Source organism: Salvelinus fontinalis, chromosome 4 (assembly GCF_029448725.1).
Source record: "Salvelinus fontinalis isolate EN_2023a chromosome 4, ASM2944872v1, whole genome shotgun sequence".
Classification (NCBI taxonomy): domain Eukaryota; kingdom Metazoa; phylum Chordata; class Actinopteri; order Salmoniformes; family Salmonidae; genus Salvelinus; species Salvelinus fontinalis.
In genome coordinates this window covers 11,747,108-11,774,903 of record NC_074668.1, presented here as the reverse complement: position 1 = coordinate 11,774,903, position 27,796 = coordinate 11,747,108, and the positions used below count along the sequence as shown (strand labels likewise).

Below are 27,796 nucleotides of genomic sequence, written 5' to 3'. Positions count from 1 at the left end.
CTCACACTGTCACCGAGGGCCCACTCCCTACCCCTCCCTAGAACACAAACCACCCACCCAGTGGGTGGAGAAACGGAGCTTAGACCTAGTTCCTCGGTCTGCTTTAGAGCCTCTATTGTTCAACTGACAGACTTAAACGTTTGGCTTCATGGTCAAAAATAAAGATTTCTTTGTTAAATAAATACTATTTTTTAGCATTGTTAAAAAGGTAAAGAAATAAGAATCAAATTAAATAAAAACAAGTGAGATTAAAACACATCACTGTGGACATCCTGGTCAAGCAGCTTGGAAAAATTCCCTCCCAGTGGGTACAGAAAACAAAGTATTTCTTTTTCTTTTTTGCAAAAACTAAAATATATAAGGATTGTATGTTATTTGCAGTTGTTCATAAAAAACAGTATAGTACAAACAAGTCCTCTTTTGAATATCTACAGCTGTACAATAGTCTTGCAAGTGAGTACATGAAAAAAAATGCTATTGGTTTTAGCATGTCAATTCACATAAAAATGCCTCTACAGTCATTGGCTAAAAACTGTTCTAATAAACGCTACAAAAGGTAAGACAGCACTTGCTACTGACAGTCTTGCAAATGTGTCTTTACCTCTATGGCCTGCTTCACTATTTCAGCCAACTTCAAGCGATCCACTTTGTCAGTAAAGGCACGTCCTACAATGAAGACCAAATAATTAAAATGTTGACCAAAACCAGATACAAAAAATGTAAATTCCACCCTTTTTCGTCATCAAATTCATCCTCCAACACCACCCAACATGTGAAAATGTAGGATTTACGTTTTGTAGTAAAAAAAGATAAATAAAAATTAAATGTATGTTTCCAATGAAATCATCCGGAGACAGAGATTTTAACAAACATTGAGCAAGCAAAGGTTACTAACTGATGAATTAGAATTTCCCATTCATTTGGGGATTCCCCCCCCCACAGAAATGAGTGTTGTTGTATGTGCTAGCTGCCATTGCTCTGCATTGAATGCTGTATCCATGCAGTATGTTATGCTTACCGTCCCAGCTGAGGCCCTGCAGCCCGTCTCGCAGCAGTTTGCAGTCCCGGTTGAAACGCCAAGCCTCATGCATCACCTCATTCAGCTTCTCATCCTCATTCTCCCCTGCCACACACAAGCAAACACAGTTTCACCATGCTCACTGTGTGCATGCATGTATGCCAGAAGTTGTACATCTGTTGGTTGATGGGAAGTGTGTGTATGTTTGTGTGTGGACTGACCAGCCTGTGGGAGGATACACTGAGCGATGACGTCTCGTAGTTTCTCCAGGGCCACGTTGGAGTCCTCGCCGCCGTTTTCTGGGTCATGGATGAAGAAGCCATCACTCGGCTTGCTGCTGTAGCACACCACACAGTCAGGAGATCCAGATACCAGACACCACCACCACACAGTCAGGAGATCCAGATACCAGACACCACCACCACACAGTCAGGAGATCCAGATACCAGACACCACCACCACACAGTCAGGAGATCCAGACTAGAGGTTGACCGATTAAATCGGGGCCGATTTCAAGTTTTCATAACAATCGGAAATCTGTATTTTTGGGCGCCGATTTGACGATTATTTATTTATTTTTTTACACCTTTATTTAATCTTTATTTAACTAGGCAAGTCAGTTAAGAACACATTCTTATTTTCAATGACGGCCTACGAGGCAGAACGACAGATTTTTAACCTTGTCAGCTCGGGGGATCCAATCTTGCATTGATTACATTGCACTCCACAAGGAGCCTGCCTGTTAGCGAATGCAGTAAGTTAAGGTAAGTTGCTAGCTAGCATTAAACTTATCTCATAAAAAAACAATCAATCAATGACTGTCATTGCTCCAATGTGTACTTAAACATCAATGCCTTTCTTAAAATCAATACTCAAGTATATATTTTTAAACCTGAATATTTAGCTAAAAGAAATCCAGGTTAGCAGGCAATATTAACCAGGTGAAATTGTGTCATTTCTCTTGCGTTCATTGCACGCAGAGTCAGGGTATATGCAACAGTTTGGGCTCTTTGCGAACTAATTTGCCAGAACTTTACGTAATTATGACAACATTGAAGGTTGTGCAATGTAACAGTAATATTTAAACTCATGGATGCCACCCGTTAGATAAAATACGGAACGGAATAAACGTTTTGTTTTCGAGGTGATAGTTTCCAGATTAGTCAAAGGTATATGGTTTAGAGAGAAATAGTCGACGTGTTATAATTCCTGTAATAACTTGCGGCTGAATTTGAAAAGGGGTTCCTTCGTTATTTTACCGTTCATGTCTTCCACAGAGAATGTCTTGATCTACTTCAAATAAGGTTTGTGTTTCGTGCAGGCTTAAACCGCCTCGACGTTTTGATACCCGTGTAAATCTCACTAGGATAAGGTAACGTTTGTCAACATATTTTCATAAATCCACTCTACAATTATTATTTATTTTTTTATCTTCGCTTATATTTAGCCAATATTGATCAGAGTTACCTTGTCGTATGGATATCTACACAGTTATAAAATTGGCACGGTGATGTAAGCCTACACGAAACACACACCTTATTTTAAGTGAATCTAAAAATATCCTATGGAATAAATGAAGGAACCGCTTTTCAGATTTTGCTAGGTGTCATGGGAATTATGACTCGCACTTTGGTTGTCAATTCTTACCATGCCCATTATTAAAATAGGATTTCCTGCATATAGAAATTAAAGTTTGTTTTCAACATTCATCACAGGTAACTTAAACTCTATTTTTATTCAAACAGTTGAGAGTATTTGTCTCCTAAGCAGACTCTTCAGTATCATTGTCACTTCAGAGCTGTGTGCGTGTGTGTATTTATGTATTATATTAAGTTAAAATAAGTGTTCATTGTTCATTCAGTATTGTTGCAATTGTCATTATTACAAAAATGTGTGTGTGTATGATATATATATTATTATTTTATTAAATAAAATCGGCCAATTAATCGGTATCGGCCTTTTTTGTCCTCCAATAATCGGTATCAAAATCATAATCGGTCGACCTCTAATCCAGACACCACCACACAGTCAGGCGATCCAGACACCACCACACAGTCAGGCGATCCAGACACCACCACACAGTCAGGCGATCCAGACACCACCACACAGTCAGGCGATCCAGACACCACCACACAGTCAGGCGATCCAGACACCACCACACAGTCAGGAGATCCAGACACCACCACACAGTCAGGAGATCCAGACACCACCACACAGTCAGGAGATCCAGACACCACCACACAGTCAGGAGATCCAGACACCACCACACAGTCAGGAGATCCAGACACCACCACACAGTCAGGAGATCCAGACACCACCACACAGTCAGGAGATCCAGACACCACCACACAGTCAGGAGATCCAGACACCACCACACAGTCAGGAGATCCAGACACCACCACACAGTCAGGAGATCCAGACACCACCACACAGTCAGGAGATCCAGACACCACCACACAGTCAGGAGATCCAGACACCACCACACAGTCAGGAGATCCAGACACCACCACACAGTCAGGAGATCCAGACACCACCACACACATTTTGTTTAGCAGTGCTGTTCTCAGCAGAAAGTCCCTCTCCGCTATAGAGCTAAAGTAGTGACAATCAGACTGTGTAAAGCAGATCCTAACCAACTACTAAATAGAGAGACAGGCATTTAACAAGACAGACCCTAGGAGCTTCCTTTTCCTCAGGATGGGGTTATTAACGGAGTGGAGAGGCTTGAGGCTGACGTTAAGGTCCTGTATCCTCATGTTAGCCAGCTGTTCAGCATGGGCCTGCTGGATCCCAGCTACCACCGCCTGGCAGAGGGAGGGACGGAGGAATAGACGGAAAGAGGAAGGGTCACATGGCTAAATTTTGCACCCTGAACATTGCTATTAAAGAGATACCTCAGGATTTTGGCAATGATCCTACTACTTCCCCCAGAGTCAGATGAACTTGTGGACACAATTTTTATGTCTGTGTCCGTTATGAACAAAGTCAGAGGTAGTTTCACGAATCAATGCTAATTAGTGTTAGCGCAATGACTCAATGACTCTTTATGGTATCTGCTAGCGCTAGTCAGCAATTGCGCAAGTTAGCAACTTTCTTCAAACACGCAGAGACAAAATAGGATCCACGAGTTCATCTGACTTTGAGGAAGTAGATAAAGGGCCTCATTGCTAAAATCCTAAAGTATCCCTTTAAGGCAGCAAAGGCTTTGTGTGCAGAGTCCTGTAGTAAGTATTACTGGGTCTATCTAAAGCGCTTTGAGACTAACGGGAAAGAAAGCGTTACATAAAAGCTATCCATCCCTGTCTATCCATCCAGGCCCACCTTGTCCATCATCATCTGAGCGGAAGGAAGCACGTTGTCCAGAGCCTCTGTGCAGTTCAGCCAGGGGTGTTCCAAAACCCCCTCGATGGTCAGCCTCTCCTCAGGCTTCACCTTCAGCAGCCTACAGAGGGAGGAAGTAACACTAGTGAGACAGATTCTTCAAACCCTCCTCACTCAATCCAAAGAATACAACATGATTAAAGCACCGGTTTGGCAGTCCACATTGTCAGGCAAAACCATCACTCGTGAACCATGGCATCTTGTTAGCACACACAGTAAAGCCTGCTGTGGGGACATACTTGCGAACAATGTCCTTGGCCATCTCAGAGATCTGGCTCCACTCGTCCTCGGGGAAGTCGAAGCTGGCCGTCATGATCTTCTTGCGCATGTCCTTGGGGATGGTGCGGCTATGGTGCTTGGAGTAGAAGGGAGGGTAGCCACACAGCATCACATAGATGATCACCCCAATGGACCACAGGTCACAGCTCTGCACGCACAGTGAATGAGCCAAGTCATAGGGATGGAGGGAGAGCGAGCAAGGAGAAGAGTTAGTGTGAGAACCCTACAAACACTGAGTGGAAATATGTTGCATAATGTGGAAATATGCTGCCATTGGTGGAATAATGTCTCATTGTGGCTGAGGTAGTGCCTCACCTTGTTATACAGTGCATTCGGAAAGTATTCAGACCCCACTCCCTTAATCCACAGTTAAGTGACAGCCTTATTATAAAATGTATTCAATATTTGTTTTCCCTCAATCCACACACACACAACCCCATAATGACAAAGCAAAAACAGTTTTTTAGAAATCTTCACAAATGTATAAAAAAAGGGACTCTTATTTACATAAGTATTCAGACCCTCTGCTATTGGACTCGAAATTGAGCTCAGGTGCATCCTGTTTACATTGATCATCCTTGAGATGTTTCTACAACTTGATTGGAGTCCACCTGTGGTAAATTAAATTGATTTGGAATGGCACACACCTGTCTATATAAGGTCCCACAGTTGACAGTGCATGTCAGAGCAAAAACCAAGCCATGAGGTTGAAGGAATTGTTCGTAGAGCTCCGAGACAGGATTGTGTCGATGCATAGATTTGGGGAAGGGTATCAAAAAATGTTTGCAGCAATGAAGGTCCCCAAGAACACAGTGGACTCCATTATTCCTAAATGGAAGTTTCGAACCACCGAGACTCTTCCTAGAGCTGGCCACCAGGCCAAACTGAGCAATCGAGGGAGAAGGGCCTTGGTCAGGGAGGTGGCCAAGAACCGATGGTCACCGAGTGCCTCTGCGGAGATGGGAGAACCTCCCAGACGGTCAACCATCTCTGCAGCACTCCACCAATCAGGCCTTTGTCGTAGAGTGGCCAGACAGAAGCCACTCCTCAGTAAAAAGCACATGACAGCACACTTGGAGTTATCCAAAAGACACCGAAAGGACTCCCAGACCATGATAAACAAGATTCTCAGGTCTGACGAAACCAAGATTTAACTCTTTGGCCTGAATGCCAAGCGTACATCTGGAAGAAACCTGACACCATCCCTACGGTGAAGCATGGTGGCACCATCCCTACAGTGAAGCAAAACTAGGGCTGGTTAAGGTTTTACTACTAACCTACAAAGCATTACATGGGCTTGCTCCTACCTCTCTCTCCCATTTGGTCCTGCCGTACATACCAACCCTACCGTCACAAGACACAGGGCTCATTATCCCTAGAATTTCTAAGCAAACAGCTGGAGACAGGGCTTTCTCCTATAGAGCTCAATTTTTATGGAATGGTCTGCCTATCCAGGTGAGAGACGCAAACTCGGTCTTGACCTTTAAGTCTTTATTGAAGACTCATCTCTTCAGTAGGTCCTATGATTGAGTGTAGTCTGGCCCAGGGGTGTGAAGGTGAACGGAAAGGCACTGGAGCAATAAACCAGCCTTGCCGTCTCTGCCTGGCCGGTTCCTCTGACTCTAACCCTATTACAGGAGCTGAGTCACTGGCGCTCTTCGATCCCAACACTAGGTGGGGTGCGTCACTTGAGTGGCTTGAGTGAGTCACTGACGTGATCTTCCTGTCCGGGTTGGTGCCCCCCTCGGGTTCGTGCCGTGGGGGAGATCTTTGTGGGCTATACACGGCCTTGTCTCAGGATGGTAAGTTGGTGGTTGAAGATATCCGTTTAGTGGTGTGGGGGCTGTGCTTTGGCAAAGTGGGTGGGGTTATATCCTGCCTGGTTGGCCCTGTCCGGAGGTATCGTCGGACGATGACACAGAGTCTCCTGACCCCTCCTGTCTCCAGTATTTATGCTGCAATAGTTTGTGTCAGGGGGCTAGGGTCAGTCTGTTATATCTGGAGTATTTCTCCTGTCTTATCCGGTGTCCTATGTGAATTTTAAGTATGCCCCCTCTAATTCTTTCTCTCTCTCTCTCAGAGGACCTGAGCCCTAGGACCATGCCTCAGGACTACCTGGCCTGATGACTACTTGCTGTCCCCAGTCCACCTGGTCGTACTGCTGCTCCAGTTTCAACTGTTCTGCCTGCGGCTATGGAACCTTGACCTGTTCACCGGACGTGCTACCTTGTCCCAGACCTGCAGTTTGCAACTTGCTCTACCACACCTGCTTTCTAACTCTGAATGATCGGCTATGAAAAGCCAACTGACATTTACTACTGAGGTGCTGACCTGTTGCACACTCTACAAACCACTGTGACTATTATTATTATTATTATTATTTGACCCTGCTAGTCATCTATGAACATCTTGGCCATGCTCTGTTATGATCCCCACCCAACACAGCCAGAAGAGGACTGGCCACCCCTCAGTTTGGTTTCTTCCTAGGTTCCTGCCTTTCTGGGGAGTTTTTCCTAGCCACCGTGCTTCTACATCTGCATTGCTTGCTGTTTGGGGTTTTAGGCTGGGTTTCTGTATAGCACTTTGTGACATCGGCTGATGTAAAAAGGGCTTTATAAATACATTTGATTGATTGTTTTTCAGCGGCAGGGACTGGGAGACTAGCCAGGATTGAGGGATAGATGAATGGAGCGAAGTACAGAGAGATGCATGATGTCCTTCCAACAGAACAACGACCCGAAGCACACAGCCAAGACAATGCAGGAGTGGCTTCGGAACAAATCTCTGAATGTCCATGAGTGGCCCAGCCAGAGCCCGGACTTGAACCCGATCTAACATCTCTAAACTGACCTGAAAATAGCTGTGCAGCAACGCTCCCCCATCCAACCTGACAGAGCTTGAGAAGAATGGGCGGGGGGCACCTTGTTATAAGTGGGGGGGTAGTGGCTCACCTTGTTATAAGTGTAGGGGGTGGGTGAGGTAGGTATTATTCCAGACTTTTCCTTCTGGTGTCGCCTTTGAGCCTCAAGTACCTAGAGTGAGGAGAAGACTGATTGAACCATTTCATCCAAAAATGTCTATAGCATACTCCCCAACTTGGTGTCAAATCATCCTTACCTGAGGTGCAACGTAGTAAGGCGTGAACTGTGGGGTCATCAAGTCCCCCTGGTCGATTTTGGCAAATCCAAAATCGCACAACTTCACCGGTGCATCCTTGAACAGGAAAGGGATAACGACAGACCAGAAAGAGGGATGAGCATATGAGCATTCTCAGTTAGGATTTGTGAAAAATTTAAGCGATTCTCCTCTTGCAACATGCTTGTTTCAGCCTATTACTAGACACCTGTATAAAGAGCAGTATGTGCGTGCTTCACAGTCAGCCCATCTATTTCCTCACCAGGGAGTTATCCTTGAAGAGCAGGTTCTCTGGTTTCAGGTCTCGGTGTGCAATATTCAGTGAGTGACAGTGTTCCAGCGCCTGGCCGATCTGACAGAGGATAAAGGACAACACAGAGAGAGAGACGCTCAACTACACCAGGAAGTCATGTAATTAATGTATGTGTACACTAGGACGCCTGGGAGGAGGAGCTGCAACGCAGAGGAAAATGCTCTTTTTGAATGCATAAATCTACGTGTCACAAATGGCACTCTATTCCCTATGGGGTGCACCTACAGGGCTCTGGTTGAAACACGTTCACTATGTACCGTATGGAATATGGGACCCTTGTGTTTTCACGACAGGCAGAAGGTGTACCTGTTTAGTGACCTGGCTGGCCATCTTCTCTGTGAAGTGTTTGTGCTGACTGATCCTGTGGAACAGCTCACCTCCCTCCATCATCTCCATGACGATCAGTAACCTCTCTCTGATATGGAGGGAAAGATCAAAAGAGATGTAGACAAGGAATGAATGAGGGAAAACACTTGTCATCTACTCAAATCTGGGGTGAAGCTTGAATTTGGTTATTCCATTAGTTTGTAGTATTTTATTAGGATCCCCATCCTGGGGCCACACAGGAAACAAAGACATAAAAAAAACAAAAAAAAACCATACATAATACAATTTGTTTTCTGTAAAATAACGTTGCATTTGGTCAAACACCATTTCTTCCAAAAGTTGGCTAAGTACCGGCAACAGGCGGATTCGTTGGATGTTTGAACTATTTAAGGGTGCTTTACTATTCTTGGGCAACGGAATGAGTTTTGGCTCACTCCAGGGCACACCTGTTTGCTAGATCTTCAATTTAAGCCTAGAAGACGGAGTGGCAATGTATTCCGCTACCAACCTCATCAATTCACCACCCAGGTTATCAGTACCAGATGACTTGTGGTTATTTAATAGATGGCAAAAAAATATAGAAAGTATTAACCTCTTCCACACCAACTTTACAGAACTCGAAACTAGTGCTAGTCTTTCATTATTTGGTCCGATATGCATGAATATGAAGGCTCAGTGTTTGCATGTCATGCCTATTTTTGCAAATCTTGTCAACAATAAAATGTATTAAAATGGTTGGCATTATCAAAGGGTTTTGTCATGAACAAGCCATCTGCCTCAATGAAGGCCTATAATTTAATTTAAGGTACTCCAGATATTATCATGATCTTTGTTCCATAGTATAGTTTATTTTTGATTAGTAGCACATTCTCAATTTACTGTATGTTTGCCAATTTTCTGTGTTGTTAGACTTATTTCCCTTTACCTCATCCCCCTCAGCTTTTCAATTCATTATCTATCCATGGAGATTTGGCAGTTCTAACAAGTTTCTCGACGGGCACATGCCTATCAGCAACCAGAAGATGCAATTTCATAAAATGCTTCAAGTGTGGCATCAGGTTGTACACAATTTTAAGTCCAGTCTTTGGTTTCTCTAGATATGGCCGTTATATTATGATCATTAGATCCAAATGAGTGTGGATACCGCTTTAGAGCAGATTTCTGCAGCATTAGTAAAGACGTGGTCATTACACATGGATGATTTTGTTCCTTTTCGGTTTGTAAATAATCTGCTCAGACCCCAACCAAGGAGCATCAAAAGTCGTGCTATAAATTCTCAGACAACACAAAAATTCCTTGATGCCCTTCCAGACTCCTTCTGCCTACCCAAGGACGTCAGAGGACAAAAATCAGTTAACCACTTAACTGAGGAACTCAATTTAACCTTGCGCAATACCCTAGATGCAGTTGCACCCCTAAAAACGAAAAACATTTGTCATAAGAAACTAGCTCCCTGGTATACAGAAAATACCCGAGCTTTGAAGCAAGCTTCCAGGAAATTGGAACGGAAATGGCGCCACACAAAACTGGAAGTCTTCCGACTAGCTTGGAAAGACAGTACCGTGCAGTACCGAAGAGCCCTCACTGCTGCTCGATCATCCTACTTTTCCAACTTAATCGAGGAAAATAAGAACAATCCAAAATTTATTTTTGATACTGTTGCAAAGCTAACTAAAAAGCAGCATTCCCCAAGAGAGGATGGCTTTCACTTCAGCAGTAATAAATTCATGAACTTCTTTGAGGAAAAGATCATGACCATTAGAAAGCAAATTACGGACTCCTCTTTGAATCTGCGTATTCCTCCAGGGCTTAGCTGTCCTGGATCTGCGAGGGCCTGGGATCGGGAGAGACACTTAAGTGTTTTAGTACTATATCTCGACACAATGATGAAAATAATCATGGCCTCTAAACCTTCAAGCTGCATACTGGATCCTATTCCTACTAAACTGCTGAAAGAGCTGCTTCCTGTGCTTGGCCCTCCTATGTTGAACATAATAAACAGCTCTCTATCCACCGGATGTGTACCAAACTCACTAAAAGTGGCAGTGATAAAGCCTCTCTTGAAAAAGCCAAACCTTGACCCGGAAAATATAAAAAACTATCGGCCTATATCGAATCTTCCATTCCTCTCAAAAATTTTAGAAAAAGCTGTTGCGCAGCAACTCACTGCCTTTCTGAAGACAAACAATGTATACGAAATGCTTCAGTCTGGTTTTAGACCCCATCATAGCACTGAGACTGCACTTGTGAAGGTGGTAAATGACCTTTTAATGGCGTCAGACCGAGGCTCTGCATCTGTCCTCGTGCTACTAGACCTTAGTGCTGCCTTTGACACCATCGATCACCACATTCTTTTGGAGAGACTGGAAACCCAAATTGGTCTACACGGACAAGTTCTGGCCTGGTTTAGATCTTACCTGTCGGAAAGATATCAGTTTGTCTCTGTGAATGGTCTGTCCTCTGACAAATCAACTGTACATTTCGGTGTTCCTCAAGGTTCCGTTTTAGGACCACTATTGTTTTCACTATATATTTTACCTCTTGGGGATGTTATTCGAAAACATAATGTTAACTTTCACTGCTATGCGGATGACACACAGCTGTACATTTCAATGAAACATGGTGAAGCCCCAAAATTGCCCTCGCTAAAAGCCTGTGTTTCAGACATAAGGAAGTGGATGGCTGAAAACTTTCTACTTTTAAACTCGGACAAAACAGAGATGCTTGTTCTAGGTCCCAAGAAACAAAGAGATCTTCTGTTAAATCTGACAATTCATCTTGATGGTTGTAAAGTCGTCTCAAATAAAACTGTGAAGGACCTCGGCGTTACTCTTGACCCTGATCTCTCTTTTGACGAACATATCAAGACTGTTTCAAGGACAGCTTTTTTCCATCTACGTAACATTGCAAAAATCAGAAATTTTCTGTCCAAAAATGATGCAGAAAAATTAATCCATGCATTTGTTACTTCTAGGTTAGACTACTGCAATGCTCTACTTTCCGGCTACCCGGATAAAGCACTAAATAAACTTCAGTTAGTGCTAAATACGGCTGCTAGAATCCTGACTAGAACCAAGAAATTTGATCATATTACTCCAGTGCTAGCTTCCCTACACTGGCTTCCCGTTAAGGCAAGGGCTGATTTCAAGGTTTTACTGTTAACCTATAAAGCGTTACATGGGCTTGCTCCTACCTATCTTTCCGAGTTGGTCCTGCCGTACATACCTACACGTACGCTACGGTCACAAGACGCAGGCCTCCTAATTGTCCCTAAAATTTCTAAGCAAACAGCTGGAGGCAGGGCTTTCTCCTATAGATCTCCATTTTTATGGAACAGTCTGCCTACCCATGTGAGAGACGCAGACTCGGTCTCAACCTTTAAGTCTTTACTGAAGACTTATCTCTTCAGTAGGTCATATGATTGAGTGTAGTCTGCCCAGGAGTGTGAAGGTGAACGGAAAGGCTCTGGAGCAACGAACCGCCCTTGCTGTCTCTCCAGGGCCGGTTCCCCTCTCTCCACTGGGATTCTCTGCCTCTAACCCGGTTACTGGGGCTGAGTCACTGGCTTGCTGGTGCTCTTTCATGCCGTCCCTAGGAGGGGTGCGTCACTTGAGTGGGTTGAGTTACTGACGTGAACTTCCTGTCTGGGTTGGCGCCCCCCCTTGGTTGTGCTGTGGTGGAGACCTTTGTGGGCTATACTCGGCCTTGTCTCAGGATTGTAAGTTGGTGGTTGAGGATTTCCCTCTAGTGGTGTGGGGGCTGTGCTTTGGCAGAGTGGGTGGGGTTATATCCTTCCTGTTTGGCCCTGTCCGGGGGTTTCTTCGGATGGGGCCACAGTGTCTCCTGACCGCTCCTGTCTCAGCCTCCAGTATTTATGCTGCAGTAGTTTATGTGTCGGGGGGCTAGGGTCAGTTGGTTATACCTGGAGTACTTCTCCTGTCTTATCCAGTGTCCTGTGTAAATTTAAGTATGCTCTCTCTAATTCTCTCGTTCTCTCTTTCTCTCTGAGAACCTGAGCCCTAGGACCATACGTCAGGACTACCGGGCATGCTGACACCTTGCTGTCCCCAGTCCGCCCGGCCTTGCTGCTATTCCAGTTTCAACTGTTTCTGCCTGCGGTTACGAAACCCCTACCTGTCCCAGACCTGCTGTTTTCAACTCTTAATGATCGGCTATGAAAAGCCAACTGAGATTTATTCCTGATTATTATTTGACCATGCTTGTCATTTATGAACATTTTGAAAATCTTGGCTCTCTAATTTTCTCCTTCTCTCTTTCTCTCGGAGGACCTGAGCCCTAGGACCATACGTCGGGACTACCGGCCGTGGTGACTCCTTGCTGTCCCCAGTCCGCCTGGCCTTGCTGCTATTCCAGTTTCAGCTGTTCTGCCTGCGGTTATGGAACCGCCACCTGTCCCAGACCTGTTGTTTTTCAACTCTTAATGATCAGCTATGAAAAGCCAACTGAAAATTATTCATGATTATTATTTGACCATGCTTGTCACTTATGAACATTTTTGAACATCTTGGCATAGTTCTGTTATAATCTCCACCCGGCACAGCCAGAAGAGGACTGGCCACCCCTCATAGCCTGGTTCCTCTCTAGGTTTCTTCCTAGGTTTTGGCCTTTCTAGGGAGTTTTTCCTAGCCACCGTGCTTCTACACCTGCATTCTAGCTGTTTGGGGTTTTAGGCTGGGTTTCTGTACAGCACTTCGAGATATTATCTGATGTACGAAGGGCTATATAAAATAAAATTAATTGATTGATTGATTGATAGGTAAATACCCTGGTAGGTTGACTGATAACCAATGCCTGCTATCTGGTTCAGGTTACAGGTTACAGCCTGAAGCTTATTTTTGAGTGGAGAGCTTTATAACAACCAGTCAATATTTAGGTCACTTCGAAAACATACCTCTGTTGATATCACATACATTATTGAGCAATTGTGTTTTACAAATTAAGAAGTTGGCCTTTAAATTTGACAATTTAACATGGTATCAGATACTGAATACCAAGTTCAATTGTCAAATTAAAGGCCAACTCCATAATTTGAAAAACAACACAATGGCAGCCACTTGGGTTCAGAAGGATGTCACAAGTTTATAAATGGCTCGAGCCTAGTTGATTTACTCATCAACGGAAAAAAACTAGGCTTAATGTTTTGCGTCAAAATATGGTTAACACTATCAAGAGATTAGTATCCTAACAATGCTAAATAGTGCTTTCTTTATATGTCCAAATACTGACTTTTAGCACTCAGTCTATGAGACTAGGCTTTAGGTGAGGCAGAGGACCCTGTAGCCATATTTCTTCCACATCATCTCTCAGCCTAACAGGAATAGAGCCCCACAGTGGAGGTGTCATAACAATAAAACCTAGCAGTCAAACACGGAAATGGTTACAATCATTTTTCCCCATAGGGGATTTTTAGAAACCCTTAAAAAAAAATGTTGTGTGTAGGCTTACCCTGGAGTGACGTTTTGAAAACCGTGTAAAAATGTATCAATATAGTCCACTCCATTTACTCTGACTCGAAAATACTAGTTACCATCAAAGTAGACAACATGGAAAACTACAAATCCCTGCAAGCTCCTACACGTCATCTCTAGCTGACACCTTTGCTAACAGGTATTGTGTAAATTTTAAAAAAACTTGCGCTAGACCGTTCACAGAATTGTCAATTTAAAATACATTTTGTCAATTTATTCATTACTACACTTACCTAACATTAGATAGTAAATCCAGAGATTCTTACCTTTGCATCAATTCGGCAGTCTCGTCCAGATCAACATTTGTAGTTCTTTATGATCGCCACATCAGCATTTCAATTTTTGAAAGTCATAGAATGCCACCTTTACAATAAGTCAGTTCATCAAATGTCTGCCCTGCTAGAGCTGCCCCAGTCAACTATAAGTGCTGCTATTGTGAAGTGGAAACGTCTAGGAGCAACAATGGCTCAGCCACGAAGCTCACAGATCGGAACCGCCGAGTGCTGAAGCGTGCAAAACAAATTGTCTGTCCTCGGTTGCAACACTCACTACAGAGTTCCAAACGGCCTCTGGAAGCAACGTAAGCACAATAATGGTTAGTCGGGAGCTTCATGAAATGGGTTTCCATGGTCGAGCAGCCACACACAAGCCTAAGAACACCATGAGCAATGCCAAGTGCCGGCTGCAGTGGTGTAAAGCTCCCCGCCATTGGAGTAGCGGAAACCCGTTCTCTGGATTGATGAATCACACTTCATCTGGCAGTCCGACTGACTAATCTGGATTTGGTAGATGCCAGGAGTACGCTACCTGCCCCAATGCATAGTGCCAACTGTACAGTTTAGTAGAGGAGGAATAAAGGGTCTGTTTTTCATGGTTCAGGCCCCATAGTTCCAGTGAAGGGAAATCTGAATGCTACAGCATACAGTTATATTCTAGATGATTCTGTGCTTCCAAATGGGTGGCAACAATTTGGGGAAGGCCCTTTCCCGTTTCTGCATGACAATGCCACAGTGCACAAAGCGAGGTCCATACAAAAATAGTTTGTCAAGATCGGTGTGGAAGAATTTGACTGGGCTGCACAGAGCCCTGACCTCAACCCCATCTTACATCTACGGGATGAATTGGAATGCCGACTGCGAGCCAAGCCTAAATCGCCCAGCATCACTGCCTGACCTAAATAATACTTGTGGTTGAAAAGAACCAAAACCCCGTAGCAAATGTCCCAACATCTAGTGGAAAGCGTTCCCAGAAGAGTAGAGGCTGTTATAGCAGCAAAGCGGGGACCAACTCCATATTAACACACATCATTATACAATGATATGTTTGAAAAGATTTTGGTCAAATAGTGTATATAGCAACATCTCCATTCCTATACATGCTATAACCATGTATAGCTACTACTGCATCACATAATTAAGTGTGATTCAGAGATGGCCAAAATATGAATGTTTTCTGATGTTACTAAGTTGTCAATTTCATGAACAATGTTTCTCAGGCTACATATGTTAATATTGGCTATGTTTTGTCCTTTTCTGGGTTGGTTATTTGTTTTTAGTGTTATTATGAGGCTGATCTGAGGTAGACATGTCAGTGACATTTACATTGGAGCCATTGGCACTGAGTGGGCTCTTCAGACAGTGGAATTCAATTCTATGGGCATATTATTATTGCTACAAGCTATAAAAACAATAAATTACTGGGAGTTTATGTATCGAGTGTGCAACTTTGTTTTTATAGCTTGTAGTTTATTCGCCGCTGGTCAGCACCTCTACATATCTAACACAGAAATGCTATGGTCAGTAGCTAACCCTCTATATGACATAGCCTTGGGGTTGGCTTGAAATGGTATACATACAGTACAAGATAGCTTAGAACTGTGCCATTTGGTCTATGCCTCGAACGAGGATTAATACAAGACTCAGTAAGGGTTAACAGTTGTGGGCAAGAACTGATATCACATCCCTGTAGTAAAAGTAAACAAGGTGCACAAGCATTAATACTGTATGTAGCAATATGACAGTGGCATTCACAGGTTTTTAGGTGATCCCGTCAATGACGTGTTGTATGTGCTGGTACAGTGGACTTGCTCCTCCTCACCTTGGAGTGGATTCGTGAGGAAACTGCACACTGTTGGCATACACCTCCATAATCTGCACGATGTTGGGGTGTGTGGCACACATCATGTGAAGCCGCACCTGAATCATCACGGACAGAACAAAGAGTTAAAACACGCCTGGTGACACTGACCACGTCTAGCTAGGCAGAGGCAGACAGTCTTTCACGATTGATACACACAAACAGAGCAGATAACCATCGGCAAAACTACAGACAGACTTATTTTTCAGCGTTCCTTGCAGAACCATATAGGCCAAATAGCCCTTCAGAGCTGACAAGGGCACGTTGCACTGCTGTGATGTGGTGTGGTGGGGGCAGCTCGTTTCAACTGCACCGCACACAGCTGGACAACTGCAGGTAGCCGAGGTGCAGTGTTGGGGAAGCTACTCTGAAAATATAGTTTACCAAGTTTCCAATTAGTTCACACTGGAAGAAGCTACACTAAAGCTACCCTTAATTAAGAAACATATTTTACTTAACTAAAGTTGCTTTGAAAAGGTAGTTCCCTAGATCTTTTCAACTCTGTGAAGAATTACCATATCCAATTTTAGTTATGTCAGACGACAAATTGCAAGAACAGCTCACTCTGGAGTCACTACGTTTAAAGCAGGGATGGGCGTTATCCAGATTTTCATACTGTCTCTGTACCATATATAGTATACGGTATTATCGAATGTGCACACAAGTGGCGCGTTTTTTATTTATTTAAACAATTACATTTTTGGAGGGGATGACGACACACAAAATTATTTTGGCAACAAGGATCTTGATCCAGGAGAGGACTGAATGTCTCTGCTGTAACCAAGAACCTTAACATCTAGCTAGAAAGTTAGAAAACCAAACACATAGCTGGAGCCCTGAGCTGAATATAATTTGACACATCTTAGATTTCTTACAGCTATACTTAACTTATAGTTCTAAGCAGTAGCATACACCCCAGCAGGGGTATCCCCTACCCCAAAAATACCAAGGTATTTCGAAATACCCAGGTATATGGTATAATCGACCAAGCCTAGTTTAAGTGAGAATAAGACATGTATGATGCCAAAAAAAAAAAATCAGGAACAGTCTTGCCTTACTTCACCCATATTGTATTTTAGCAAACAATGTAGTACGTAGTTCCAGTAGTTAGCTACAACACTACAAAAAAAGTTATTAACTACTGAAACCACTAACAAGTTTTGAATTTAGTTCAACTACCACCAAACTACAGAAGAAATGTATTAAATTACTAGCTGAAACACATGTAGTTCACTACTCTGCCAAGGTTCTTTATCTAATAGTAAGTAGTGGGCTGGTGATGACATTTAGTGGCTGAGTGACTATACAATTGAGTGCAAGGGAGCAGAATGTTCAGTTTGTTCTTTTCAAAACTAGTTGAATGGCTATTTTTACCATGTAGGCACCTGCAACTTAACACAGGTGAGAAAAAACACAGTAAACAAGAATTTAAATAACTTGGTCAAGGCCATCATTTACTTTGAAGTTAAAAATAGTCATTTTTGTTTTAATAAAAAATGCTGGTCCTGTACAGTTTTTAAAAAATGTATTATTTAAGAAACAGTTTTTCATGCAAGGGTGCCAATATATTGGACTGCATCTTATGTCCCAAATAAAACCCTATATAGTGCACTATATTTGAGCAGAGCGCTACAGGCCCTGGTTGAAATTAGTGCACTTTAGACAACACAACAGACGCAACACTGACCAAACAGAAGACACATAACAGTGGAGATGACACACAGACAAGGACGACGCGAACAAAAGACAATCATAAAACCAAAACAATGGTTCAAACCTCATTTCTGGCCTTGGGACGATCAATGAGGATCTTCAAGGCCAATCGTTCCTGAGTCGACTTCTTAACACAAACTCTATTGAGGAAGAGAAAAAATTGAATTAAGAAATCAGACAACAATAGTGAGCCAGCTTTTCATAGAGCTAATTAGGGCTGCACAAATTAACTCATTTTAATATCGCACGAGGCGGCAAAAAAATTACAACATTGATAATTTAAGAATGGTCCCGAGAAACACTTTGGTTCCTACCATGTCACAACTTTTACTGTACCTGGCCTTTTCATTAGAGTTTGAGAGATCTTCTGTTAAATCTGACAATTAATCTTGATGGTTGTAAAGTCGTCTCAAATAAAACTGTGAAGGACCTCGGCGTTACTCTGGACCCTGATCTCTTTTGACGAACGTTTCAAGGACAGCTTTTTTCCATCTATGTAACATTGCAAAAATCTGAAATGTCCTGTCCAAAAATGATGCAGAAAAATGTATCCATGCTTCTGTTACTTCTAGGTTAGACTACTGCAATGCTCTACTTTCCGGCTACCCGGATAAAGCACTAAATAAACTTCAGTTAGTGCTAAATACGGCTGCTAGAATCCTGACTAGAACCAAAAAATTTGATCATATTACTCCAGTGCTAGCTTCCCTACACTGGCTTCCTGTTAAGGCAAGGGCTGATTTCAAGGATTTACTGTTAACCTATAAAGCGTTACATGGGCTTGTTCCTACCTATCTTTCCGAGTTGGTCCTGCCGTACATACCTACACGTACGCTACGGTCACAAGACGCAGGCCTCCTAATTGTCCCTAGAATTTCTAAGTAAACAGCTGGAGGCAGGGCTTTCTCCTATAGATCTCCATTTTTATGGAATGGTCTGCCTACCCATGTAAGAGACGCAGACTCGGTCTCAACCTTTAATTCTTTACTGAAGACTTATCTCTTCAGTAGGTCATATGATTGAGTGTAGTCTGGCCCAGGAGTGTGAAGGTGAACGGAAAGGCTCTGGAGCAACGAACCACCCTTGCTGTATCTGCCTGGCCGGTTCCCCTCTCTCCACTGGGATTCTCTGCCTCTAACCCTATTACAGGGGCTAAGTCACTGGCTTACTGGTGCTCTTCCATTCCATCCCTAGGAGGGGTCACTTGAGTGGGTTGAGTTACTGACGTGATCTACCTGTCTGGGTTGGCGCCCCCCCCCCCTATACACAGCCTTGTAAGTTGGTGGTTGAAGATATCCCTCTAGTGGTGCGGGGGCTGTGCTTTGGCAAAGTGGGTGGGGTTATATCCTTCCTGTTTGGCCCTGTCCGGGGGTATCATCGGATGGGGCCACAGTGTCTCCTGACCCCTCCTGTCTCAGCCTCCAGTATTTATGCTGCAGTAGTTTATGTGTCGGGGGGCTAGGGTCAGTTGGTTATATCTGGAGTGCTTCTCCTGTCTTATCTGGTGTCCTGTGTGAATTTAAGTATGCTCTCTCTAATTATCTCCTTTCTCTCTCTCGGAGGACCTGAGCCCTAGGACCATGCGTCAGGAATACCGGGCATGATGACTCCTTGCTGTCCCCAGTCCACCTGGCCTTGCTGCTGTTCCAGTTTCAACTGTTCTGCCTGCGGCTATGGAACCCTGACCTGTCCACCAGACGTGCTACCTGTCCCAGACCTGCTGTTTTCAACTCTAGAGACCGCAGGAGCGGTAGAGATACTCTTAATGATCGGCTATGAAAAGCCAACTGACATTTACTCCTGATTATTATTTGACCATGCTGGTCATTTATGAACATCTTGGCCATGTTCTGTTATAATCTCCACCCGGCACAGCCAGAAGAGGACTGGCCACCCCTCATAGCCTGGTTCCTCTCTAGGTTTCTTCCTAGGTTTTGGCCTTTCTAGGGAGTTTTTCCTAGCCACCGTGCTTCTACACATGCATTGCTTGCTGTTTTAAGGTTTTAGGCTGGGTTTCTGTACAGCGCTTCAAGATATTAGCTGATATATATAAAATAAACTTGATTTGATAAACTTGATTAGTTGTCATGCCAAACACCACTAATCATGAATTGGAATACACATTTAATTTCCATGATCCCAACAGTTCACCAAAGTGTTTAATCTAAATAAAAATTGCAAAAATCAATCAAATTATTGCATTTTTTAATGCACTATTACATAATTTGCCCATATTGTGCAGCCCTAGAGCTAATTAGTGAAGGGGAATGAAACATGTAAAAAAATATATATATATATATTAAAATGTATAAATAGAGTCAGGATATTATTGAAAACATATTGTATCATTTTGACAATATCGTATTAAAATCCAGCATTTCTCCTCCATAGCTTGTTCTCCAGCAGGGAGCCAATTTGTTTTCAGCACTTTTATTTCCATGACCGATCAAAACTTATTTTCTCGTTGCTCTCCCTTGTCCCTCTGCAGCAGCAATATGTTCAGAACAACAAATCACAAAAATCAGTGTCAAAATACAATACAAAGAACAGCGATACATATCGTATCGGCACCAAACTACCGTGATAATATCGTACCGTGAGGTCCCTGGCAATTCCCAGGTCTAGCGCTAATGGTGGTCCACGCCGTTATTAGGTTAAATAAGAGTAGGCTTAATACCAGTACCAGCCTCTCACTAAGGACAAACATTCAATCCAAACCATAACCTCTGCTCCTAAACTCAGATTACACTAAGAATAAAACATAGCCTATCCTGGAGGAACATTCTGCTTCGACCAAAGTTCAACAGGGGGAGTGAAATTCCTGATGCATCAGAAAGAGCATGAGGAGGAGAACAGGGTAACGGGAACAAGAAATTGGAAGGAGAGAGCAAAGACATAGGCTAGTAATACATACAGTATCTAGCTATAGATAGCTAGAAACAGAAAGCAATGAGTCTCCATTCTGAATAAATAACTAAGGTTTTGCGGCACGCAAGAGCTTGTGTTCATTGTGTGTCAGTAGACCATGACGAATGGTGAGCCGCTGAGGACTTAAGGCTCAGACATACCAATAGCGTTTGCTGGCAGAGAGTAATTAACACCTCTGAAAGTAATTTGCGAACAGAGTGCACACCGATTTTACATGTAGAATCACATGAAAATTGTGGGAAGTCATATGTCTATAGTAGGTGGTCCCTAAAACACAGCGCACTGAATTATCAGCAGACGAATACTAGATCCACATTAGGTGCGCTGTGTGTGTGCCTTAAGACCATGACAAAAGGTGAACCACCCAGGACTTGGACCATTACAAACAGTAACCCTAACCCAGTACTTTGAAATCTGTTGAAGTCTGAGTCACATACCAGCTGTTCCAAAGGTAAGGCCAATCATATCAAGCAAGGCCTAGGTAACAATTGACTCGCTCAGGAAGAACTGAGGGGTGTACTATGAAGCTAGAGGAAGAATTAGCGAGCTAACTTCAGTAAATTCCATGTTCAACTCAAGATAACAGTCGACACGAAGGTGCCTTACCTTTTAGCCAGGTAAATTTCTATAACAACGCCACCAGCTCTAACCTACTCCAGGGCAGGCTTGGTCCACTTTATCCTGAATGAAGTTTGGTCCTCAACTCACTGCTCAATCAAATTAGATTCCCCTCACTCTTCAGACCATATCTTAGGAAGATGACTGATTAAATGTTTTAATAAATCAAAATGTTAAAAATAGTATAATACACTACCATTCAAAAGTTTGGGGTCACTTAGAAATAAAACAGGCCTTCTTTAACCTAGTTGAGTATCTGGAGCATCAGCATTTGTGGGTTCGATTACAGGCTCAAAATGGCAAGAAACAAAGAACTTTCTTCTGAAACTCGTCAGTCTATCCTTGTTCTGAGAAATTAAGGCTATTCCATGCAAGAAATATCTAAGAAACTGAAGATCTCGTACAACGCTGTGTACTACTCCTTTCACAGAACAGCGCAAACTGTCTAACCGGAATATAAAGAGTGAGGCCCCGGTGCACAACTGAGCAAGTACATTAGTGTCTAGTTTGAGACAGATACCTCAAGTTCAATAGTCATTTACAACATTAACAATGTCTACACTGTATTTCTGGTCAAATTAATGGACAAAAATAATAATAATTAGATTCTCTTTCAAAAACATTTCTAAGTGATATCGCTAGTAGGCTGTACATGCACCAAATCTCCAGTATTTTCCCTTCATTGCTTGTTCTCCATATTCTTTTTAAAGAGAGAGCCAATTTGTTTTCAGCACTTTTATTTCCATGACTGATCAAAACTTCTTCTCATGGCTCTCGTCCCTCTGCAGCAGACCTACAGTATGGTGGAGTAATAAGTTTGGAACATCAAATCGCAATGCATTTTAAATCACGAGAATCGCAATAAGTATGGCGATATCGTGACATTCCCAGCCCAATACGTCACACAACACATTAAGTAATAACAGGATGCACTTGAAACATCACACGTGGTAAAACTTTACTTTTGTCTTAATACAATTATTTTAGCCATAGGAGTGGGGAAAGGGGGCCTGTGCATTGACTAGCACACCAAAGACTAGATTAACAAATTGATTCATAAAAGAATGACAGCACTTCTAGTAGCCCATTCCCCATTGAATTTGCAGGATAACCTTTCATTTTCAGCAACAAAAAAATAAAAATATGGCACTGACTCGTCCATGGATTGCCGTTTCAGCATGGTCTCAATGAAGAGTTTGGCATTCAGCTACCCACGCTCGACACAAACGCGCAGTTACAAGCTGGCTTGAGTTAACAGCGGGTGCATGATAAATGCACACATCCGTAACATGGATGAAGCCGGAGGTGAAATTTAAAGCAAACTGAAGCTGGCTAGCTTTAGAAAATCCTGAAAAGATCTAGCTGGCGTCGTAATATACCCCTCTGAAGCGAGTAGCCTGGCCAAAGATGAATTAGGAAAGTGTAAGACAGCCTTTGAGGTGAAGGCAATTCAACGCAAGTCCAATTCCCTAAACATGAGAATGTTGGAGGAACTTCCCTCCACAGCTGACGAGGTGAATCCCAAACACATTGACACTAATGCCCCGTCCAGAGATGACACATTGCCACACCGACCGGGTCAATGGGGTGAGAGGGTGCTGGTGCTGCCAGGGTAGGCGCCACTGTAAACACACTGAGTAATACTACCTTTAACAAGTGTAGGTGACACCACCATCTACAATCCAGTCTAAGAGCACTGGACTCTTCTAGAGGACAACTGTTGAACCTCATCTGGGTTTATGCAACCATATTTATGCATCTCCTACATTGCACAAATGAGTTGGCTATGGCAAAGCGAACCCTTCAATAGGGCAAAATATGAGAGAACAACACTCACCTAACAGGTCCACTGATCCCAGCCCCAAGCTTCTGTGTCCAATTGATGTTGTACTCCTCCAAGATGGAGGTTTCCTAAGAGAGGGAAAAATCAAGAATGCATCTGGGTCAATTACATATACCTTTAAACGATAAATAGCTATAAGTAGAAATATGTTTTGTTTTTTTACTTTCAAGGCCTCCAATCAGTCAGTGTGCGGGGGTACTTGCTAGTTGAGGTAATCTGTACATGTAGGTGGGGGCAAAGTGACTATGCATAGGTAACAAACAGCGAGTAGCAGCAGTGTACAAAAGGGAGGGGGGCGGGGTCAATGTAAATTGTTGGGTGACAATTTTATGAATTACAGAGGTCTAAAGGCTTGGAGGTAGAATCTGTTGAGGAGCCTTTTGGTCTTAGACTTGGCGCTCCGGTACCGCTTGCCATGCAGTAGCAGAGAAAACAGTCTGACTGGAATCTGACAATTTTAATTGGCTTTCCTCTGACACCACCTATTATATAGGTCCTGGATGGCAGGAAGCTTACACACTACCCTCTGTAGCACCTTGCAGTCAGATGCCGAGCGGTTGCAGGTGATGCAACAGGTCAAGATGCTCTCGATGGTGCAGCTGTAGAACTTTATGAGGATCTGAGGACCCATGCCAAATCTTTTCAGTCTCCTGAAGGGGAAAACGTGTTGTCGTGCCCTTTTAATGACTGTCTTGGTGTGTTTGGAACATGATATTTCATTGGTGATGTGGACACCAAGGAACTTGAAACACTCGACCCGCTCCACTCCAGCCCCATCGATGTTAATGGGGACCTATTCAGCCCATCATTTCCTGTAGTCCACGATCAGCTCTGTTGCACTGTTGGTTAAGGGCTTGTAAGTAAGCATTTCACAGTGACGTCTACACTTGTTGTAGGTGGCGCATGTAGCAAATAAAGTTTGATTTGATCAGTCCTGCATCTGGGAACATTTCACACAGAAAACATGTTTAGGCATCAGCAACCCTGTTCGCAGTTAAGAGAGGAATTTTACATTATTGCTAGGTCAAGGTCCTGTTGTGTATACACTCGTTGGCCATAATCGTAATGCATACCAATTACTCAGAGGCTTTTCTTGGACCAGAGATGACCCCTATCCAGTACCACTGGGCTCTGGTCCAACTCTTTATATCCTAGGACTAGCAAGGGTGTATTTGGCAAGTAGCAAGGAAGAGTTGTTAACAAAAAAGCCTAAATGCTTAAGGTAAACTCCATAAGTGTCACTTAAAACCTTTCCTTTTCCTGTTCAGTCTAGTGGGCCAATCTGGCCCTTGGGGCTTTTTGACCCAGGCTGTGTTCCAATTCTCTGCGCTAGGCTATTCCAAACAGCCAGCACCTCTCGTTGTCACTAGTAAACATTCGTAGTATTTCTATACTCTTAAAATCAGATTTTTATCCAAACCTTGAATCACACTGCTAACCTTAAAGACCAAATGTTTGTTTTCAAGAATTTTTACGATATAGCCCATTTTGATTTTGTGGCTGTTCAAATGGAAACCGACCCTCTCCCCTCTGTGCCTCCTCCCATCCTTAGCACATTCTGACCGGCCACTTGGAACACATTTTATGGTTGATATGGATGCCCACTGACACACTAAGAGTAGCAGCCAAGAGCAGGGGCGACTAGGCCAGGCATCTGAGGGGTTGTCTGGGGATGATTATGGTTCCAGACAGACTGGTTGGATGACATTTAAGACAGACCTGGAGAGAGGAGAGAGGGTTCACAAGGAGGTATATATCCTTAATACATAGGAGTGTTTCCTGCTAAAAGCATCTACTAAGCTAATTAAAGTATTCAATACCCTACTCGCTTGAGGGTGCTTGATCGTTACACCGGATTCTGACCATGACACATTTGAGGTTGAACGTCACACTCATTCATCTATTCCAGAAAAAGGACATCAAAGTAAAAAGTACAAAAGGTTGTTCTGATATGTAGCAAATGAAGAAAAAAAAAATAACACATTGATAGATGGGTCATACAATTGCATATTCATGGTGATGAGAGCAAGAGGGTTATTTAACAAATTATAAGTTTAAACAGAAACCTACATAGTGACACAGTTTGTCATAATAACCATAAAACCTAGTGGTTAAACAGGGAAATCGTTCCAATACTTTTCCCACCATTCATTGTTCCCCACAGGCGATTTTATAAACACAAAACACAGCCCTTATTTTAAGTGTTTCTAAAATCCCCTATGGGAAAAACGATTGGCGGAACATTTTTTGGAACCATTTCCCTGTTTGACCACTAGGTTTTATGGGTATTATGACACCACCACTGTGGGGCTCTATAAACAACATCCAGCAGAGTTCAGACTACTTGGGGCACTAAATTGTGTTGTGGGGAAAACAAAAATTAGGCTGGTTTCATGTAACTAATACACATGGAAAGTGAATTCTTTCTTCGCTCTTATAAGACATAAGATTACTGTTTTCCATTTTAAATTAGGTGATATGAGACAGCATGTTACACATGAGACATTGCTCCTAAAATAAAGTGTTAGGGAAGCTACTCTGAAAATAGTTTACCATGCTGCCAATTACTTTACACTGGAAGAAGTTTAGTATCATTAAATGAATCCTTAAGAAAAAGGTAGTTTACTTAACTAAAGCTATTTTGGCTGTAGTGAACTACTTTCTCAAACTACTTCGTGAAAAGTAGTATTTAAAATCTGAGAGGTCATACAATACAAATTGCAAGACAGGTCACTGTAGTCTGACTAACAGAATGTAATTTATCATATTAAAACAAACTATTTCAAGTGATAATTAGTCAGGTCTGATGAAGGGAAAGTAAATTTTTGCCTACTTCACCCATATTATTTTTGTATACTAGTGTAGATCCAGTAATTAGCTATACCGCTAGCTACAGGGCAAAAAAAAGTAATTGACTATTGAAAACACTTCCAAGATTTGAATTTAGTTAGTTAAACTGCTGCCAAACTGCAAAATGTCATTTAATTACTATACTGAAGAAAAAATATAAAAACACAATTCCATTGATTTTACTGAGTTACAGTTCATGAGGAAATCAGTCAATTTAAATAAATGTATTAGGCCCTAATGGATTTCACGTGGCTGGGAATAGAGGTATGCATCTGTTGGTCACAGATACCTTACAAAAATGGCCCTCAGGATCTCATCATTGTATTTTTGTGCATTCAAATGTCCATCGATAAAATGCATTTGTGTTCGTAGCTTGTTTGCCCATACCATAACCCCACCATGGGACACTGTTCACAACGTTGACATCAGTCAATCACTCGACACCATACACGTGGTCTGCGGTTGTGAGGCTGTTTGGACATACTGCCAAATGCTCTAAAATGACATTGGAGGTGGCTTATGGTAGAGAAATTCATATTTAATTATCTGGCAACAGCTCTGGTGGACATTCCTGCAGTTAGCATACCAATTGCACGCTCCCTCAAGACATCTGTTGCATTGTTTTGTGTGACAAAACTGTGCCCTTTTATTGTCCTCAGCACAGGGTGCACCTGTGTAATGATCATGCTGTTTAATCAGCTTCTTGATATGCCACACCCATCAGGTGGATGGATTATCTTGACAAAGGAGAAATGCTCACTAACAGGGGTGTAAACAAATTTGTTTACCAAATTTGAGAAATAATATTTTTGTGCGTATGGAAAATTTCGGAGATCTTTTATTTCTGCTCATGAAACCAACACTTAAGTCACCTTTACATTTTTGTTCAGTGTAGTTTAAGTATACGTACTTCACTACACTAACACTGCTAAAATACTACAGTAACGTACAAAGAGGAACAAAATATTTACTCTAAAATCTAAGCAACTGACTTGTCAATGAAAGACAATCGGACACTTCAGTCAAGTGACACTTAGTTCAATGCATTATAAAAACATTAGCAGCACATCCAGCATGCAAACAGTTGCTCTATCTTCAAATTCACCCTTACCTTGATGAATATGTCTGCGTTGTTATCCTCCGACATGATGTTCCACTGTGATAGAAGAGTCCTAACTTTTGTTTTGGAGTTCTTTCACAGTTTACAATCAAAACAAAGGGTGTTGACCTTTAACAGCGATTGTTAATGTTAAATAGCTAACGTTTTCCCTTCCGGGTACAAGCTACTGATGACAGGCCATGGATGACGGTTGATATTCTGCCAAAAAGCCACAGATGAATGCGTTTACTTCGGTAACCCGACTTGAAGACATCCAGCCGGGGCGAGATGCCTCATTCCAGCACTGCTACAGTGCCTCCAACTTTTTCAGATAGTCTTGACTTGGCTGTGGCGACCATGTAGAGCGACAAAGTCCCAATGGGTTGTCTGAAAAGTCGTAAGGTGTAAGGGATCCAATAGGCAAACTCACCGCTTTTGGTAGGGCGCTGAGTGGGGGACAAAGAGTGGTGTATTTATAGCCATTGAGTGATATGATTGAGCACCTGGCTGGCTAGCTAGCTAGGAAGATAGCTACAGGATACGCGTCAAACACCGGTCAAATGAGCGGCTACTAGCTAATGTGGCTCTTCTGCAAGGGTTTCGTTGGGTTGTAAAAGCCTGCAAACTTGCTAACTAAACAGTCAAAACAAGCTTTGTTGAGAGACCG

At 42.7% G+C, this 27,796-nt stretch overlaps 1 protein-coding gene across 2 annotated transcripts; it reads right to left on the bottom strand.

Annotated features, from left to right (window-relative positions):
- LOC129853087 (MAP kinase-activated protein kinase 5) lies at positions 1–27,311 on the bottom strand. Of its 2 annotated transcripts, none has more exons than XM_055918781.1 (14): positions 27,142–27,186; positions 23,175–23,248; positions 17,856–17,931; positions 16,040–16,137; positions 8,433–8,541; positions 8,076–8,165; positions 7,796–7,891; positions 7,630–7,710; positions 4,639–4,826; positions 4,340–4,460; positions 3,692–3,822; positions 1,240–1,355; positions 1,019–1,123; positions 1–666 (listed from the first exon to the last, which is right to left on the bottom strand). In XM_055918781.1, exons 1-14 carry the CDS (start codon positions 27,175–27,177, stop codon positions 572–574), a joined length of 1,416 nt encoding a protein of 471 aa, XP_055774756.1. In that variant the 5' UTR covers positions 27,178–27,186; the 3' UTR covers positions 1–571. The 2 variants fall into 2 exon arrangements, with proteins under 2 accessions (XP_055774756.1, XP_055774755.1); XM_055918780.1 differs by having other exon boundaries at positions 4–666; positions 1,240–1,352; positions 27,142–27,311.
- Positions 27,312–27,796: the final 485 nt, after the last annotated feature.

What these genes read in the sequence shown, in the direction of transcription:
- LOC129853087 (XM_055918781.1), bottom strand. Translation starts at nt 27,177, where the DNA reads ATGTCGGAGGATAACAACGCAGACATATTCATCAAG. An exon ending in CCCCCTACACTTATAACAAG is followed by an intron (nt 4,827 to 7,629) that starts GTGAGCCACTAC and finishes CTGTGCGTGCAG; the next exon opens with AGCTGTGACCTGTGGTCCAT. An exon ending in CTCAGATGATGATGGACAAG is followed by an intron (nt 3,823 to 4,339) that starts GTGGGCCTGGAT and finishes TCCCTCTGCCAG; the next exon opens with GCGGTGGTAGCTGGGATCCA.